We start from the raw sequence: 16,675 nt of genomic DNA on the forward strand, positions 1-16,675 counted from the left end.
AGTGTTCCAATTTTAGCAAGTCTTTTCAAAGTCTTTTCAACCTTGTTCATAGGAAAAGCCAAGCTTTTCCTATTAACTTTCCAATTTAATGTAAGAATTAAATTATATAATTACAATAACACACAGTCTTGTGAAATGGTGTTTAGAAATAAACATAATTAGGCTCTTGGTAGGAATACAACCCCTGAAGATGCCTGGAGAGCACTCATAGCCTGCAGATTAATTTTGTCTTTTTTATTAGCATATATTAGCTATACAGGGGAGATTTCTCTGTGACATTTCCACTCATTTATAGAATATATTCCAGTTAATGCCTCTTCTTACTCTCTTGACTCCGCCTTCCTAATAAAACTTCCAAGGTATCATGCTTCTATTTTCATACTTACTGACATTTTGACAATACAGTTTTGCCTTTTTGCAATATTTTAAAATTAGAACCAAGGGCCATAACTTAAAGGATTTCTCCCATTAAGAAGAAATGAGAAGACTGGCAACACATAGCAACAAACTGAAATAGAAATGAATTCTACGTTACCTTACCTAATCTCATATTAAAATCTGAGGTATGTGGTGCGATTGCTTGCTTTTAACCAGCTGTACTTTGTAAGAGGTGGTAACAATCAGATCCTCTATGACCAGAAGTGTGTAAAATTGATCAGTACATGTCTGGAGGACTTTCCCCAGGTAAGTGGTATCCTCATCAGTTCTAAGTCCTGTGGGAATGTGTGAAGCCTGATATTTTACCATGCTATGATGCCCCTTGCATTTAAAAGAAAAGAAAAGAAGGGGCCGGCAGTTTGGCCTAGTGGCAGAGTGCTTGCCTAGCATGCACGAAGACCCAGGTTTGATTCCTTGGTACCACATACTTAGAAAAAGCCAGAAGTGGTGCTGAGGCTCAAGTGGTAGAGCTCTAGACTTGAGAGAACTACATTTTATGTAATTTTTTTAGAGTGCTGTCCCAAGAGATCTAACCTTTTGAAGCTTAAGCCCAGGACTGGCAAAAAAAAAAAAAAAAAAAAAAAAAAAAAGAAAAGAAAAAAATGCTTTTAATTTCAACATGTTGTTACAGAAACTTTCTTACCCTCTAACCTGTTGGTATTTTTTCATCATTTCAATTACTTTGACAATACAGATTTTGAAGAGTATAAACTGCAAATTTCTCAAGCTCAGCCAGTTTATGCTTAAAATTTGTGGCTTTTGCCAGCCCAGGCAGAAAAGTCCCCATGAGACTCTTATCTCTAATTAACCACACAAAAACTGGAAGTGGTGCTGTGACTAAAGTGGCAGAGCACTAGCCTTGAACAAAAGAGTTCAGGGAAAGCACACAGGGACTGCGTTCAAGACCCATAACTGACAAAAAAAAATGTGGCTTTCATTGTATGCAAATAGAAGATTAAAAAAAATAAAAACCAAATAAATATTTGCTATTGTATTAATAGGACGTATACTAACCATGACAATTTATTTCAAAATACATTGAAAAGCTGGATAGGTAAGGAATAAAAAAAATACAATGGTGGGCTGGGAGTTTAGCCTAGTGGTAGAGTGCTCGCCTAGCATGCACGAAGACCCAGGTTCTATTCCTCGGTACCACATACATAGAAAAAAGCCAGAAATGGTGCTGTGGCTCAAGTGGTAGAGCTCTATCTCTAAGAAAGCCCAAGGACAGCGCCCAGGCCCTGAGCTGAAGGCCTAGAACTGGCAAAAAAAAAAACAACATATATATATATATATATATACACACACACACACACACACACACACACACACACACACACACAATGATTCTGCATGGTTGGTTTAGTACTTAGTATAAAATTCTTTCAGCTTTGTAGAATGTTTACAATTTTGGGAAAGATCCTCAGTTGGTATATTTCAATTATATATTATTATTTCAATTATATATATTTCAATTATATATTAAATATACTATTCTTTCTGTAAGATTCTACAACAACACATGGATTAGAAATGTAGCTCAGTGGCAACGTCTTGGGTTTGATTGCCAGTACTAAAAAGGAAAAGAAAAAAAAAATAGCTCTTAAATTTTCTCTAGAGGCCTAAGAGATAGATCATATATATCTGTAAACATGGGAAGGAGAAAATATAAAAATCATTGAAATGCAAGCAAAATTACACTGAGTGTTTTTATTAAAGTACCATTTCTAAATAACTTTGAATTATTAAAAGAGAAATATGTTTTCTGTAAGGTTATAGTTATATATAAATCAAGTGATAAAGGAAGAGAGACTCAATAATCAACATAAACAAGAAAAAAAATCTCAGGTAAGATTGAAATGGAAAGATATCCTATTCTAAATACCCTTGAAGTACAGAAGAATTGATATTACGCAGCAGAACGGCGCTGTAGCCCACACAGAATCATTTCCTTTTTTTTTCCTGCATTGTGCTCATCTTCTTGGACTTGGTTTTTAAGATACAAATTCACTAGGCAGGTTGATATACACAAACACACGGTGTCTAATCCAAAGTTTGGGCAGTATCTAGCACAATGTAACTATTCAGCAGCTTTGTAATCACTACAATGGCACTTTACTGACTCTTATACAGTGAACTGAACTGGTAGGTAGGTCAGGGTACCTTTATTTTTTCACATAGCTATAAAAATATGGCCTGAATAAAACAGACTCACTGACTAAATAAATGGAATAGTGGGTAAGAATAGCTTCTTTAGATATACTAAATAACTAAACAGGGACAGGGAGTTTGCCTCATTCGATTCCTCAATACCATATACATAGAAAAAAGTCAGAAGTAGTGCTGTGGCTCAAGTGGTAGAGCTCTAGCCTTCAGAAAGCCCAAAGACAGTGCTCAAGGCCCAGGATTGGCAAAAAAAGAACTAAACAGGCTACATATCAGATAAAAAAGTTTATTTAAGGTTTGCTTGGAATATTTCACATACATCTACACTAGAAACACAAATACTCAACGAGAACATCAAATCAAGGGACTAAAACAGTGGAAGGAAAATTTGAAAGTAAAACCAATTCTTGATAGCACATACAAACATAAGCATATATACATACAAAAGATTTTTAAAGCCGGGTATGGTGGCTCATGCCTATAATCCTAGCTACTCAGGAGGCTGAGATCTGAGGATCAAGGTTCAAAGCCATCCCGGGCACAAAAGGATCTGAGACTCTTATCTCCAATTAATTTCTAGAAAATGGGAAGTGAGGCTTGGCTCAAGGGTAGGGTGGTAGCCTTGAGCTGAAGAGCTCAGGGACAGCACCCAGGCAGAGTTCAAGCCCCATGATCCATTAAAAAAAAATCTACAGCACATTTTCGGTTCAAAGTATGCTTTCATAAAAACATATCTCATTTTTAAAGAAGAATGGTAGAGGATAAACAATTTTATATCTTTATTTTTGTCTCTATCCTGATATTAGCAATCAAAATTTCACATTATCTTTTAAGAACCACGTTAAATACCTCTGTTGATTAAGACTCAACAACTGTCTTTTATATGAAGACTGTGTTTTATATTTACATTAACACCTGGGAAATAAAAGCTTCAAAAGGTTAGATCTCTTGGGACAGCACTCTAAAAAAATTACATAAAATGTAGTTCATTGTTTTAATCATCTGAATTAACATAAGACCTTTTTTGGAAAATACTGCAGAATGTGCTATGCACATAATAAGCAGCTGCTGGGGTGTTTGGCTAAAAGTTTTGTAAGTTACAATTATCTCACTTTTTTTGAGCAACTTCTATTTAGGATTTCTTCTACTGCTTCTGCTTCTTCTTCCTCCTCCCCAGGATCACATATCATCTGGTAAACATATAAACTGAAGACCCGATTAGGTTTCTGTTCTATATGTAGTACCAAGTCTCTGTCAAAGTAGACTTCATGGCTATAGGTCTGTAACAAAAACATAGTCATATGAAATCTCCTTTTCATAGAGCCATATTCACTGCAGTGACATTCAACAGTCACAGCACCTGTGCTAGGATCTTCAAATATGCATGCAGAGGCAAAGAGGTACCAGAAATAGATTTTTCATTATTTGTAGATATGAAGAACAGTACAAAACATAGAGAATAAAAAGAACTCTAGACTTAGATTTAATTGTCAGCACTGTTACTACGAATCTCCCCAGGTAACCAAGTACAAGTAGTTAGAATATCTGCTGTTCCTTGTAGCTTTTATATTCTACAATATCCAGAAGACTAGACAAATGTTTCCAAGTGCTGCCTGGAAACCCAACTTACTTAGATATTGTCTGTAAATACCTGTGGAGATTCATTACATTATCATTTTACTTTTTAAATATTACCAGACATATAAATGGGAAAAACCAAAGAAAGGTAACCACATATGTTAGAAAGATATATAATTTTTTTTTTTTTTTTTGCCAGTCCTGGGCTTGAGCTCAGGGCCTGAGCACTGTCCTTGGACTTTCTCAAGGCTAGAGCTCTACCACTTGAGCCTCAGCACCACTTCCGGCTTTTTTCTATATATGTGGTACCGAGGAATCGAACCCGGGTCTTCATGCATGCTAGGCAAGCACTTTAACCACTAGGCCAAACTCCCGGCCCCAAGATATATAATTTTTATCTTCAAGTCACAGGAAAGAAGTTATGAACCTTAGTGCCAAGATAGGGACAATAACTTCTTTTATGTGGTCAATGACACCGGTAAGTCTAGACTACTGTGGACACCCTTAATAAATAAATAGTACTCATAAAAAAAAAATCCCTAAAACCTTACAACTGCATACCATGGATTCTACTTACCACATCCCATGACTCCACTAGTGGAATGCTTTTAAGTAAAGTTCCATGTTCATTACAGTGGAAATCCAGGCGAGCTCTTCCCTCAGCATCTATCTGAGTAACAGCTACCAGAGAAAGCAAATCCAACTCATCTTCATAGTTCACAATTTTGAAAGTCTTCGGTATAGATGAATATGGCAGAAGAAAGAAGGTCAAATGCAATTCATGAGCAGGAATAGTTCTACATTTAAAATTTAACTACTCTAACACTCATAAAAATATTGTGGAAGGAAGAATAATGGGTGAGAAAACCAGTTGAAATATGTTTTATCTATATACCTAGTAAAAGACCAGTCCTCAGATTGTTAAGAGTAAAAGAAGCATCCTGTAGATTTTGACAAATAGAACCAAGTCAATCAAAGTATATCGGTCATTCTCTACAACACAGCAAACCAGAGTTTCTTCAAATTCAAAATAAATATCCAATTGCTGCTTCTGAAGTGTGTTTATGGAGTACCAGAAATAAACATAGACCTAAGAAGCTAATATCTAAACACCAGTGACTTCTTTAAACTCTTCAAGTTTTCAAACTAGCTGGAGTCTCTTGCTTATACCTGCATTCTGAATGTCTGTGGTTTGAGGACAATCCAGACAAAAAAGTTCTCTAGACCATTTCCCAAAAATAACCAACCAAAATGAAAGTGGGAGGCACTGTGCTGAAACCTTAGTATAAGTTAAAAAATTTTTTTCAGGCCAAGAGTTTGGCCTAGTGGTAGAGTGCTTGCCTAGCAGGCACAAAAACCCAGACCATATACATAGACAAAAGCTGGAAGTGGTGCTGTGTCTCAATTGGTAGAGTGGTAGCCTTGAGAAAGCCCAAGGACAGTGTTCAGGCCATGAGTTCAAGCCCCGGGAGTGGCAAAAAAAAAAAAAAGGAAAAAAATAAACAACAATAAAAACCCAAAAAGTTCTCAAACTAGAAAAACATCTTTCAGCAAGGACTGATGACTCCATCAATACTAGTTATTCTCTGTATTCTTTCTGTTTTTTTTTTTTTGAAGATAGTATCAGGTTATTTAATTTATTTTTTTTGCTAGTCGTGGGTTCGATTCCTTGGGACCACATACATAGCAAAAAAGCTGGAAGTGGTGCTGTGGCTCAAGGGTAGAGGCCTAGTTTTGAAAAAAAGTCCAAGGACAGTGCTCAGGCTGAGTCAAGCCCCACAACTGGCAAAAAAAGAAAAATCATCCTTTTGGTTCCTTAAGTGAAAATAAGATGGCTGTTTATACTTGAAAGGAAATATTAGGAACTAAAATCCATCCCACAAAACAGGGTTGGATCAAAAGGGACTAGTTATAGTAAATATAGAGAGAATAACAACAACAACATCTGTTTCCAGGGAAAAATCTGGAGCTTCCAAAAGCCTCAGTGGGAAAGCAAATTACTGCCCAGCCAGTCAGAGATGGGCCAAAGAAGGGGACATCTTAGCGGACAGCCTAATGTCAACATTTAAGATAGGTACAGTGGGGGTAGGGTGTGGATCAAGTGGTAAAAGGCTTGCCAAGCAATTGTGAGGTCTTATATTCAATCCCCTGTACTAAATAAACAGACCAATCATACTGAGTTATTAGTTTTCTTCTTTTGATGCCCGTCCTGGGGCTAGGACCCAGAGGACCTAGACGCCATCCTGAAGCTTTTTTGTTCAAGGCTAGTGCTCTACCACTTGGGCATCAGTTTTACTTTCAGCCTTTTGGTGGTTAACTGAAGATCAGAGTCTTATGGGCTTTTCTGTCCTGGCTGACTTTGAACCCTGATCCTTATATCTCAGTCTCCTGAGTAGCTAGGCTCACAAGCATGAGTCACAAGTGCCCAGCTCATACACAGTTTTCTTAATCACCATGAACTTATCTTTCACTTATATTTCATCAAACTGCTATTTAATTCCCTTACATTTTCCAACTTTCTAACCCTACAACATAAAAATATACAAAGATATTACCTGTGATTCCTTTTTATCTTTTTGCCTTAACCAACTTTTTATCCCTTCCTTGTCAAGTCCCTCTTATCACACACTTTAACAAGGACAGCTCAGGCTATATAGGCCTTGAACTCACAATGTTCATAGCTCAACCCATTGAGTGCTAGAATTACAGGTATGTACAACCATGTCTGAGCATAGTCAAATTTCAAAAGGTGACTTTTTGCCTAAATGTCAGTGATTTTAATATACTCTAAAAGTAGAACTTCATTTCAATTTTTCCTTTAAAGGCTGATCCTAATGTTACAATATAGAACTGTTCTGATTTTGCTGCTAACTCATCCTTACTTATATATTCACAGTACTTTTGGTGTATCTTCAAAAATTTTTGTTATTTTTGTTGTTGTTTTTCTAATACTGAGGGGTGTGAACCTTACAAATAAAAACCTTATAAATAATTCCAGTAAGAAAAGAGAGAAGAGTGGGACTGCACTGGTCAAAACAGAACACACTTTTAGCCTTCAGGGAGTCCCTTGCCACAGCCTCAGAAGCAGTATTTGAAATTCACCACGCAGTATATACTGGTTTAGTTTGTCATCTTCAGTCCAATTAATACCTCTTGCTCTGGGTCATCATCCAGAAGGTTAACATTTCTTTTTACTACCCGTCCAGAAGCTGTAACAGTAAATAAGTTTTCATTCTGTCATAGGAGAGAAATAAAAAGATGGTGTGTATAGTCAAAGGTACAACTGGTATTAATAATATATAATAAAAATGGTGTTAATGATTTGGTAAAACTAACCATCCCTTTGATCACAATGCTTCCAACTGTGCAAAGTCTACAGCAGATTTTTGGTCCTTATTTTTTGCTAACTAAAGGACCAAAGGTTTTTTTGTTTGTTTGTTTTTTGTTTTGTTTGCCAGTCCTGGGCTTGAGCTCAGGGCCTGAGCACTGTCCTTGGACTTTCTCAAGGCTAGAACTCTACCACTTGAGCCTCAGAACCACTTCTGGTTTTTTTCTATGTATGTGGTGCCGAGGAATCGAACCCAGGTCTTCATGCATGCTAGGCAAGCACTCTACCACTAGAACAAACTCCCGGCCCCTAGACCAAAGGTTTTAAATAGAAAACATACTAGAAAAAGCAAAGCTAATTTCTGCTTTACTCGAATACAAAAAACAAAATATATTTGCTTTAAAAAATTCCCTTTCCCATCATTTTTTCATAGTCTTAGTTTATACACTAAATGCCATCTGAAATTAAAGTATATTAAATGGTTTTAAGAGATTTATAGATAGCCCAACTATTTCTAGGTTTTCACAACTAATCAAAGCCAAAGTTTACTTAATAAAAATCTTAAAGAGAAACCTAAATGGGAAATGAAATAAAAGGATAATCGACTCGACTCTCCCCAAGTCTCATACGTACATGGGGATAAGACCAGCTGCTCATGCAGACAAAATGAATAGACCTTGTAGTTTTACTTTCAGTAAAAATTAAAGGCAAACGTATTTGCATATTACAAACAATTATATACAAAGGATTTTAAAGTATTGCTGACTTACTTTGTTTTCCCTATTGGCCCAAATGACAAAATCTTCAGAAATCTGATGCTGAGAACTATTATTTTCTACTTCACTTAGTTTTAGAATTCTGAAAAGGAAAAAAAGAATTCTAGGAATTAAGGATTTCAAAACATTACCAGTGTTGATTTTGAACTCTTGATATGAACGTCAATAAAAATTATAGTAACAAGGGCCGGGAGTTTGGCCTAGTGGTTAAAGTGCTTGCTTAGCATGCACAAAGACCCGGGTTCGATTCCTCGGTAACACATATAGAAAAAAGCCGGAAGTGGTGCTGAGGCTCAAGTGGTAGAACTCTAGCCTTGAGAAAGTCCAAGGACAGTGCTCAGGCCCTGAGCTCAAGCCCAGGACTGGCAAAAAACAAAACAAAACAAAACAAAAAAACAACCAAAAACCAATAAACTATTTCTTTGGCTGGGAGTTTGGCCTAGTGGTTAAAGTGCTTGCCTAGCATGCATGAGGACCCGGGTTCGATTCCTTGGTACCACATACATAGACAGTCCAAGGACAGTGCTCAGGCCCTGAGCTCAAGCCCAGGACTGGCAAAAAAAAAAAAAAAATTATAGTAACAAGAATTCTTTTCTTCTGATTAGTCTGAAACAGTAAAGAAAGAAAATAAAATAGCTTATTTAGCACCCACACAAATCAATTCATACCATTAGCATGCTTCGAAAGCACAATGTTCTCAAAGTTCCAAATCTTACTAGTATGCAAAGAGAATAGCAACAAGGAAATGTAGCCAACTGTGGCTAGGGATGGTTAGATACTGCACAGTTGCCAGAGACAAAGAACCTGGATGCTTTAAATCACTTACATACCTTAGTTTGCACTAATATTTAAAAGTTCTTATATTTTCTATTTTTTTACAGAGAAAGGTTTGAACTCAGCTCAGGACCTGGCTTTATGCTCCAAGACCATTTTGTTTTAGTTGTTTTTTTACACAGGTTTTGCTTTTTGCCGAGGACCAGTATCAGAGCATGATACTTCTACCTAGACCTGTCATATTGTTAGAACCATTTATTGAGATGAATCTAACTTTTTGCCTAGGTTGGCCTTGAAGCACAAACTTTCTGATTTGTTTCCTGAGTAGCTGGGATTAATGGTGTAGGCTACCACACTTAGCCTAAATCTGTCTATCATTTGAAACCTAGTCTCCCCCCCCCAAAAAAAAATCCCTTTTGTGGATAAGAGTTCCTTTCTTTTAAACTTAATTAATCACAAGCTGGGCTTGTGCTTGCTACCAGTGAACTATACCTCTAGCCTCTGGACTTTAAAAGTTAAACTAATATGGGTGGTATGGATATTAGAAAAAAAAAACATTAAAAGCAGCGTTTACTGAAGCTTAACCACAGTTTAAAATACTTTCTAAAAGTCAGTATACTCATTTCATGAAATCTTTTCATTTTTCTTATACTAGATGAGATGATTGTAAAGTATAAAGAAGGTGGATCTCTCCCTTCTTATTCAGTACATATACACAATCACCTATTCTGTGCCAAACATTTTGCGCAGCATTATAGATATCAGCAAAACAGACCTTTTCCCTTCATGATTGAAATGAATTAAAATTGTTCTACATGCTATGGAGCAAGAATGCACAGCATAGGCAATGACAGGATGATTAGTAAACCTAATAGAATTTTAGGGAAGATCTTTGCGCAGAAGTTTAAATACTGGCCCATCATCTATGAAAAGAGAACAGGTAGAAGAGATTGACTTCCAAACTAGGAAGATGTCCTCAACTATCTTAAAAGACAGCAGGAATGAAAGTATGTGAGAAGAGGGGATGGGGCCGGGAGTTTGGCCTAGTGGTTAAAGTGCTTGCCTAGCATGCATGAAGACCCGGGTTCGATTCCTCGGTACCACATACATAGAAAAAAGCCTGAAGTGGTGCTGAGGCTCAAGTGGTAGAGCTCTAGCCTTGAGAAAGTCCAAGGACAGTGCTCAGGCCCTGAGCTCAAGCCCAGGACTGGCAAAAAAAAAAAAAAAGGAGAAGAGGGGAAGAAGAGGGTCTTCTAGCCCTGCTAATGATGCCAGTCTTTTGCTAAGAGTTCTAAGAAGCCATAAAAGGTTTTAAGAGAAAGCCTTCAACAGACATTGAATGTTAGTCCCTTTTGTGCTTTCTAGTCACTGGGAAAAGAAGCTCTTAACTTGTTTAGGATTTTGTACTGGAAATATTAAAATAAAATCATTCCCACTGATGATTAAAAAAGAGAATGCAAGAGTGACTTCTGAGAGCACTATAAATAGGCTACGTTATGGTCCATGTTGTAATAAAGGAAGTTTGATCAAAATGATAATAGTGCCAGGGCCAGAAATAATTAGAATTCTGAAATATTTTAAGTAAATATAAATTGGATTAATACGGTAAATGGTATATGGAGTAGATATGTGTATGTATCAATGTGAGAAAGAGAATGTATAGAGAAATAACTATAATTAAGCAAAAAGAAAATGCTGAGTAAAAAGGAGAAGATCATCATGCAAGAATTACTGAAAATCAGGATAGAGAAAGAAGAGCATAAAAGATTACTGAAAAAGAGATATAAGAGAAGGAGGAAAATATTCAGAACTGCAGTGTCAAGTGGACAAGTCAACTTGCACGGAGATGTGCTCTTAAGAACAAAAACCAAAACCATCTATTACTCTCTCTGTGTTAAGGCTCTCAGAAGAAGAACAAATATGTCCTCTGTCTCTCTCTCCTTTTTTGTGGGTCATGGGGCTTGAACTCTGGCCTGGGTGCTGTTCCTGAGCTCTTCAGCTCAAGGCTCCCACCCTACCCTTGAACCAAACCCCACTTCCTTTCCCATTTTCTAGAGGTTAATTGGAGGTAAGAGTTTCAGGTTCTTTTGTATCAGGCTTTGAAACTTGATCTTCAGATCTCAGCCTCCTGAGTAGCTAGGATTACAGGCATGAGCCATTGGAACCAGCCTTATCTCTCTCTTTTTTTTTTTTTTTTTTGGCCAGTCCTGGGCTTGGGCTCAGGGCCTGAGCACTGTCCTTGGACTTTCTCAAGGCTAGAGCTCTACCACTTGAGCCTCAGCACCATTTCCAGCTTTTTTGTATGTATGTGGTACCAAGGAATCGAACCCGGGTCTTCGCACATGCTAGGTAAGCACTTTAACCACTAGGCCAAACTCCCGGCCCCCAGCCTTATCTCTTTTTATAGTAAGCCAGGAGAATTTATAGTAAGCCGATGAGGAAGGCCAACTTGCAATACCCTTTCAAATAGTATCTACAGATAGTAATGATGATGCTAAAAGAATAAAGTCAAGTTTTCTAGATGCCAGTCTTATAGGATGTACTTTAAAACTATGTCCAAAATTTAAAAAGCAAGAGAAAAAAGATGTCAACAAATGCTACCAAAAGCTACTTTTAACTTTAAAGCGGTAATGAAATTACTCACTTGACCTGATCAGGGCCAACATGTATTATTCTTCCAGATGCATCAGGATGGAAATAGATCCAGTCAGATTCTAGAGAACAGCACTCCATTTCTTGGATTCCATTTTTTGCCTGAAGTTGGAAAACATATTATAGGCCAAGATTAAAGGAAAAACAAAAATTTCAAAACTAACAGTAAGGATATATGTGAGCCAAAGGATAGGAAAAAGAAAATATAGGTAAGACATATGTGAGAATTGAATTAGAACAAAGTTCAAAAATTCAGAACATTTTTAATATAGGTTTACTCTGTGACATACTACACAAATATTCTAAGCTATATCTTAAGCACGTACTTTCTATTAAAGACTACAAGAGATGCTTTATGGCCAGTATTCATTTTTATCTTAATACTTAAAGCAGAGATAAACTCTATTTTATGGACAAGGAAACTGATAAAGAGAATATATTGTTTACTAAATTTTTAGAACCTATTAAGCAGCAGATCTGACTCTAAAGTCCATGGACTTTCTATAAATATGTACACATAGTTCCCCATAACTTCCTTTTCCCTTCCACACTGCCAACTACCTGTCAATCAGAAGTGTGGGTAACACACATATGAACATGTAACAAAACCTACATCTCTGACATAAGTCACATAATCTTCTTGGGTAAGTTAAACATTAAACTCTCATATCTGAGGTAATTATCTAATCTTGCTTTGCATTTAAAGCAAAAGAGATTTATTTCATTGTACTTTAAATATCAAAGTTGAAAAACTATATACAGTATGCAAGCATAAGTACACAAATGCTTCCACTTGTATACAGGAACACTGAATACTGGCATGAACAAACTGACTTTTAACTTGAGTTTGGCAATTATTTATCAATATTGTAATTTGACTAAATGCTGTTCCAATAAGGAGAGATAGATATACTTGACAAAAATGTTGAAAGCCATTATCCTTTTTTTTTCTTTGCCAGTCCTGGGGCTTGAACTCAGGGCCTGAGCATTGTCCTTGGACTCTCTCAAGACTAGTGCTCTACCACTTGAGCCTCAGCACCACTTCTGATTTTTTCTATGTATGTGGTACCAAGGAATCAAACCTGGGTCTTTGTGCATGCTAGGCAAGCACTCCACCACTAGGCCAAACTCCTAACCTGAAGGGCATTATTCTTTTTTTTTTTTTCTCCTTTGGATGGGTTATTATGGGGCACTGTCTCTGAGTTCTTCAGCTACAGCCCTACCCCTGGGCCTGGGTAGTGTCCCTAAGCTCTTCAGCTCAAGGCTAACTACTCTACCCTTGAGTCAAACCCCACTTCCCATTTTTTTTTTTCCTAATAATTATAGAGATAAGAGTCCTAGGTTCGGGCTGGGAGTTTGGCCTAGTGGTAGAGTGCTTGCCTAGCATGCATGAAGACCCGGGTTCGATTCCTTGGTACCACATACATAGAAAAAAGCTGGAAATGGTGCTGAGGCTCAAGTGGTAGAGCTCTAGCCTTGAGAAAGTCCAAGGACAGTGCTCAGGCCCTGAGCTCAAGCCCAGGACTGGCAAAAAAAAAAAAAAAAAAAAAAAAAAAAAAGAGTCCTAGGTTCTTTTGTGCCTGGGCTGGCTTTGAACTTTGATCCTCAGCTCTCAGCCTCCTGAGAAGCTAGGATTACAGGTGTGAGCCACCACGCCTGGCCTTGGCCATTATTCTTATATATGTGCAAATGTATATATCTATAAGTACATGTATTCAGTATACACATGAAAATATATACGAAATATATATATATATCAGTTCTTACATAAAAACATGTGCTAAATATAGACAAAGTTAATTGTGAAGGGTTTGGTGGAATACAAAAGTGAAAAAGATGTTACAAATGAAGTGGCTGAAGGATGTCCTAACTGAAAGGTGAAGAACCACCCAAACTTGTCATGGCAAACAACAGCCTTTAAGGGTTCATTATAAACACTGTCACTAGGCTGGACCCCACTAGGAGCTAGCGTGGGTGACAAATGAGAAAATTCTAGAGGACAATATTCAAATTAAAGAAAAGTAAAGGGCACTACACAATGTCCCCAGTGGCCATGACCTCATCGACTCAAGACTATGATGACCTTCAACATTTTAGGTGACCAGTGACTCTAAAATTCCTTGTAGCCAGTAGTGACTGATTATACAAGCTAGGATCTAGAAAAAAAGTATGTGGAACGAGCAGAGCCTATTTCTTCATTTAATATATTTAATAAGCTCATTTAATATATTAAAGTCTCAAGAATAAACCAGAACATTCATAAAACCACAAATGTACCCCTTCTTTCTGTAGACTCACTTTTTACACTTAACTTCAATGACTATTTTTAATATACTATATCTTATTTACCTTTATGTTTGCTGCTTTGGAGAGTATAAACAACTTGAGAAGAAAATATATCATTAGCTATGTCTGGCAAATGGTAGCCATTTGATAATTGTTTATCAAAGCAAATCAATGACTACATCACATTTTGAAAGAAAAATTAATTCAACAGGTAGAAATTTCTATTCGATCTTTTCTTCCTGTACTGTCATAAGTAACTTATAAAAATCCTTGAAAAAAATCAAAATACTTTAATGTCTACACTATGGACTCTAGAGTTTCTTCTACTGCTCTGCTCTAGTGGACAAATAGCAACAGAACAAAGAGGCAGAATCAACAACACATTCCACAGCAGTTTAAGAGGGAGCCACAATACAACCCTCAATTAGTTTTTCAATGGAGATTGAGCAATGTTTTGTGTTATATCCTTTGCTGGAAGGTTAAGAAAAAGTTCTTGGTACATTAATGTGTGCGTGTGTGTGTGTGTGTGTGTGTGTGTGTGTGTGTGTGTGTGTGTGTGTGTGTGTGTGTGTGTGGTGTGTATGCACGCGCGCGCCAGTTCTGGGGCTTGAATTCAGGGTCTGCACATTCTCCCAGCATTTTTGCTAAAGACTAGAGCTCTACCATTTGCGCCACAGCTCCACTTCTGGCTTTTTGATGGTTAACTGAAAATAAGACACTTAGGGAATTCAACAATTCTCAGATCTCAGCCTCCAGAGAAGCTAGGATTATAGGCATGAATCACTGACACCTGGCTAAGAATTTTTAAAGTTTAAAATTTTTAAATGTTTTTAAATTTGGGGGCACACACATTAACACTGTTTACTATACTCTGTTAAATATGTCAAACTGTCACAAACTATTGAAACAAATGATTAGGGCCAGGAGTATGGTGTAGTGGTAGAGTGCTTGCCTAGCATGAACAAAGACCTGGGTTTGATTCCTCCATACCACATACATAGAAGACCCAGGTTTGGTTCCTCCGTACCACATCCATACTAAAAGCTGGAAGTGATGCTGTGGCTCAAGTGACTAGCCTTGAAAAAGCCTAATGACAGTGGCCAGGCCCAAGTTCAAGCCTCAGGACTGGCAAAAAAAAAATTAAAAAAAGATTAAAATGTAACTCAGGCATAGCTACTAGAGGGATAGAAGAGAAAATAATGCTAGGTACTAATGGCTCACGCCTGTAATCCTAGCTATTCAGGAGGTTGAGATCTGAGGATCGCAGTTTAAAGCCAGCACAACCACAAAAGTCCGTGAGACTTTTACCTCCATTTAACTACCAGAAAACCAGAAGTAGCACTGTGGCTCAAGGGGAAGGGTGGTGGCTTTGAGCTAAAACCTCAGGGACAGCGCCAGGCCTGGAGTTCAATTAGTAAGTTTGACAAAATAAATAAATAAATAATTCCTTAGTAGTACTGGGTTTTAAACTTAGGGTCTCCCCCTTGCTAGCAAGTGTTCTACTGTGTATGGCATGTTTCCAGTCTGAATAATTCAATTAATTACTAAGAAATATAATCACTCATGATTTACCAAGGAGTTATCTTTGAGAGCACAGATGTGGAAAACACCTTTCTGTTTCTTCTTATTAGGTGTGATAATGTAGTGCCAAGGATGGCCTCCGATCTGAAATGCATTTTCCAGGGATGAGACCTCAAAGAGCAGTGGTGGCAAGTCTACATAAAGAGATGAGCAAAATGAATTTATTAGCTTCTCTTTTCTGGCCTCAGATAATTCATTAACCAAATGAAACCTTTCACTGTATGCATCACCAATGAAAAATTACTATGTACAGAGAAATAAAATACAGGGCCGGGAGTTTGGCCTAGTGGTAGAGTGCTTGCCTAGCATGCACGGAGACCCAGGTTTGATTTCTCAGTACCACATACATAGAAAAAAAAAAGCTGGAAGTGGTGCTGTGGCTCAAAGTTAGTAGAGCTCTAGCCTTAAGAAAGTCCAAGGACAGTGCTGAGACCCTGAGTTCAAACTCCACAATTGAAAAACAAAATCCCCCAAAACAAAAAAACCAAAACACTATCAGAGAAATAAAATACAATCAGAATGGAAATTTACTGCTAAGAAAAGAGAAAGCCAGTAGGATACAGACATTGGGCTAGAAGCCAACTTTTTAGACATCTGTTTTTGGGAATACATGTGGCTTCAAGTGAGTAGAGGTAAAAGGTTAAAAAATTTTACCTAATATATATCGAATAAAACGACTGCATTTGTGCACACCCTTCTTATCATTCATATATCTCCCTTGGCCCTCTCCCCAAAACATGTTTCCACTTTTGGGTATTCATTTTTTTTTTTCTCGATCATGGGGCTTGAACTCTGGACCTGAGCATAGAGTCCCTGAGCTCTTCCTCTCAAGGCTACCACCCTACCCCTTGAACTACAGCGCCACTCCTGGTTTTCTAGAGGTTAATTGGATCTAAGAGTCTCTTGGTCTTTAGTGCCCAGGTTAGCTTTGAACCATGATCCTCAGGTCTAAGCCTCCTGAGAAGCTAGGATTACAGGTATGAGCCACCTGGTATTCATTTTGATACACAGTTCATTAGTTGTTCAGGGGTCTTATATCTTTGGGCTCCTTCTCTAAGTGCACCATCTTTTAGTCAGCTTGCAATGTGCATAGAGC

At 37.5% G+C, this 16,675-nt stretch overlaps 1 protein-coding gene across 2 annotated transcripts in view; it reads right to left on the reverse strand.

The window, feature by feature from the left end:
• Window positions 1-2,876: 2,876 nt before the first annotated feature.
• Dcaf17 (DDB1 and CUL4 associated factor 17) overlaps window positions 2,877-16,675 on the reverse strand; it is a 38,396-nt gene continuing 24,597 nt past the window's right edge. The window contains exons 9-14 of one of the 2 annotated variants that reach the window (XM_090342648.1): window positions 15,571-15,713; window positions 11,705-11,814; window positions 8,281-8,368; window positions 7,333-7,416; window positions 4,760-4,915; window positions 2,877-3,884 (exon numbers count right to left, since the gene is read on the reverse strand). In XM_090342648.1, the coding sequence (XP_090198774.1) occupies window positions 3,708-3,884; window positions 4,760-4,915; window positions 7,333-7,416; window positions 8,281-8,368; window positions 11,705-11,814; window positions 15,571-15,713 (758 nt within the window). In that variant the 3' untranslated portion in view covers window positions 2,877-3,707. The remainder of the gene's footprint in view (window positions 3,885-4,759; window positions 4,916-7,332; window positions 7,417-8,280; window positions 8,369-11,704; window positions 11,815-15,570; window positions 15,714-16,675) is intronic. The other variant, XM_090342649.1, reaches the window with a different exon arrangement.

This window comes from Megascapheus bottae, chromosome 12, assembly GCF_031878675.1.
Source record: "Megascapheus bottae isolate mThoBot1 chromosome 12, mThoBot2.hap1, whole genome shotgun sequence".
Classification (NCBI taxonomy): Eukaryota; Metazoa; Chordata; class Mammalia; order Rodentia; family Geomyidae; genus Megascapheus; species Megascapheus bottae.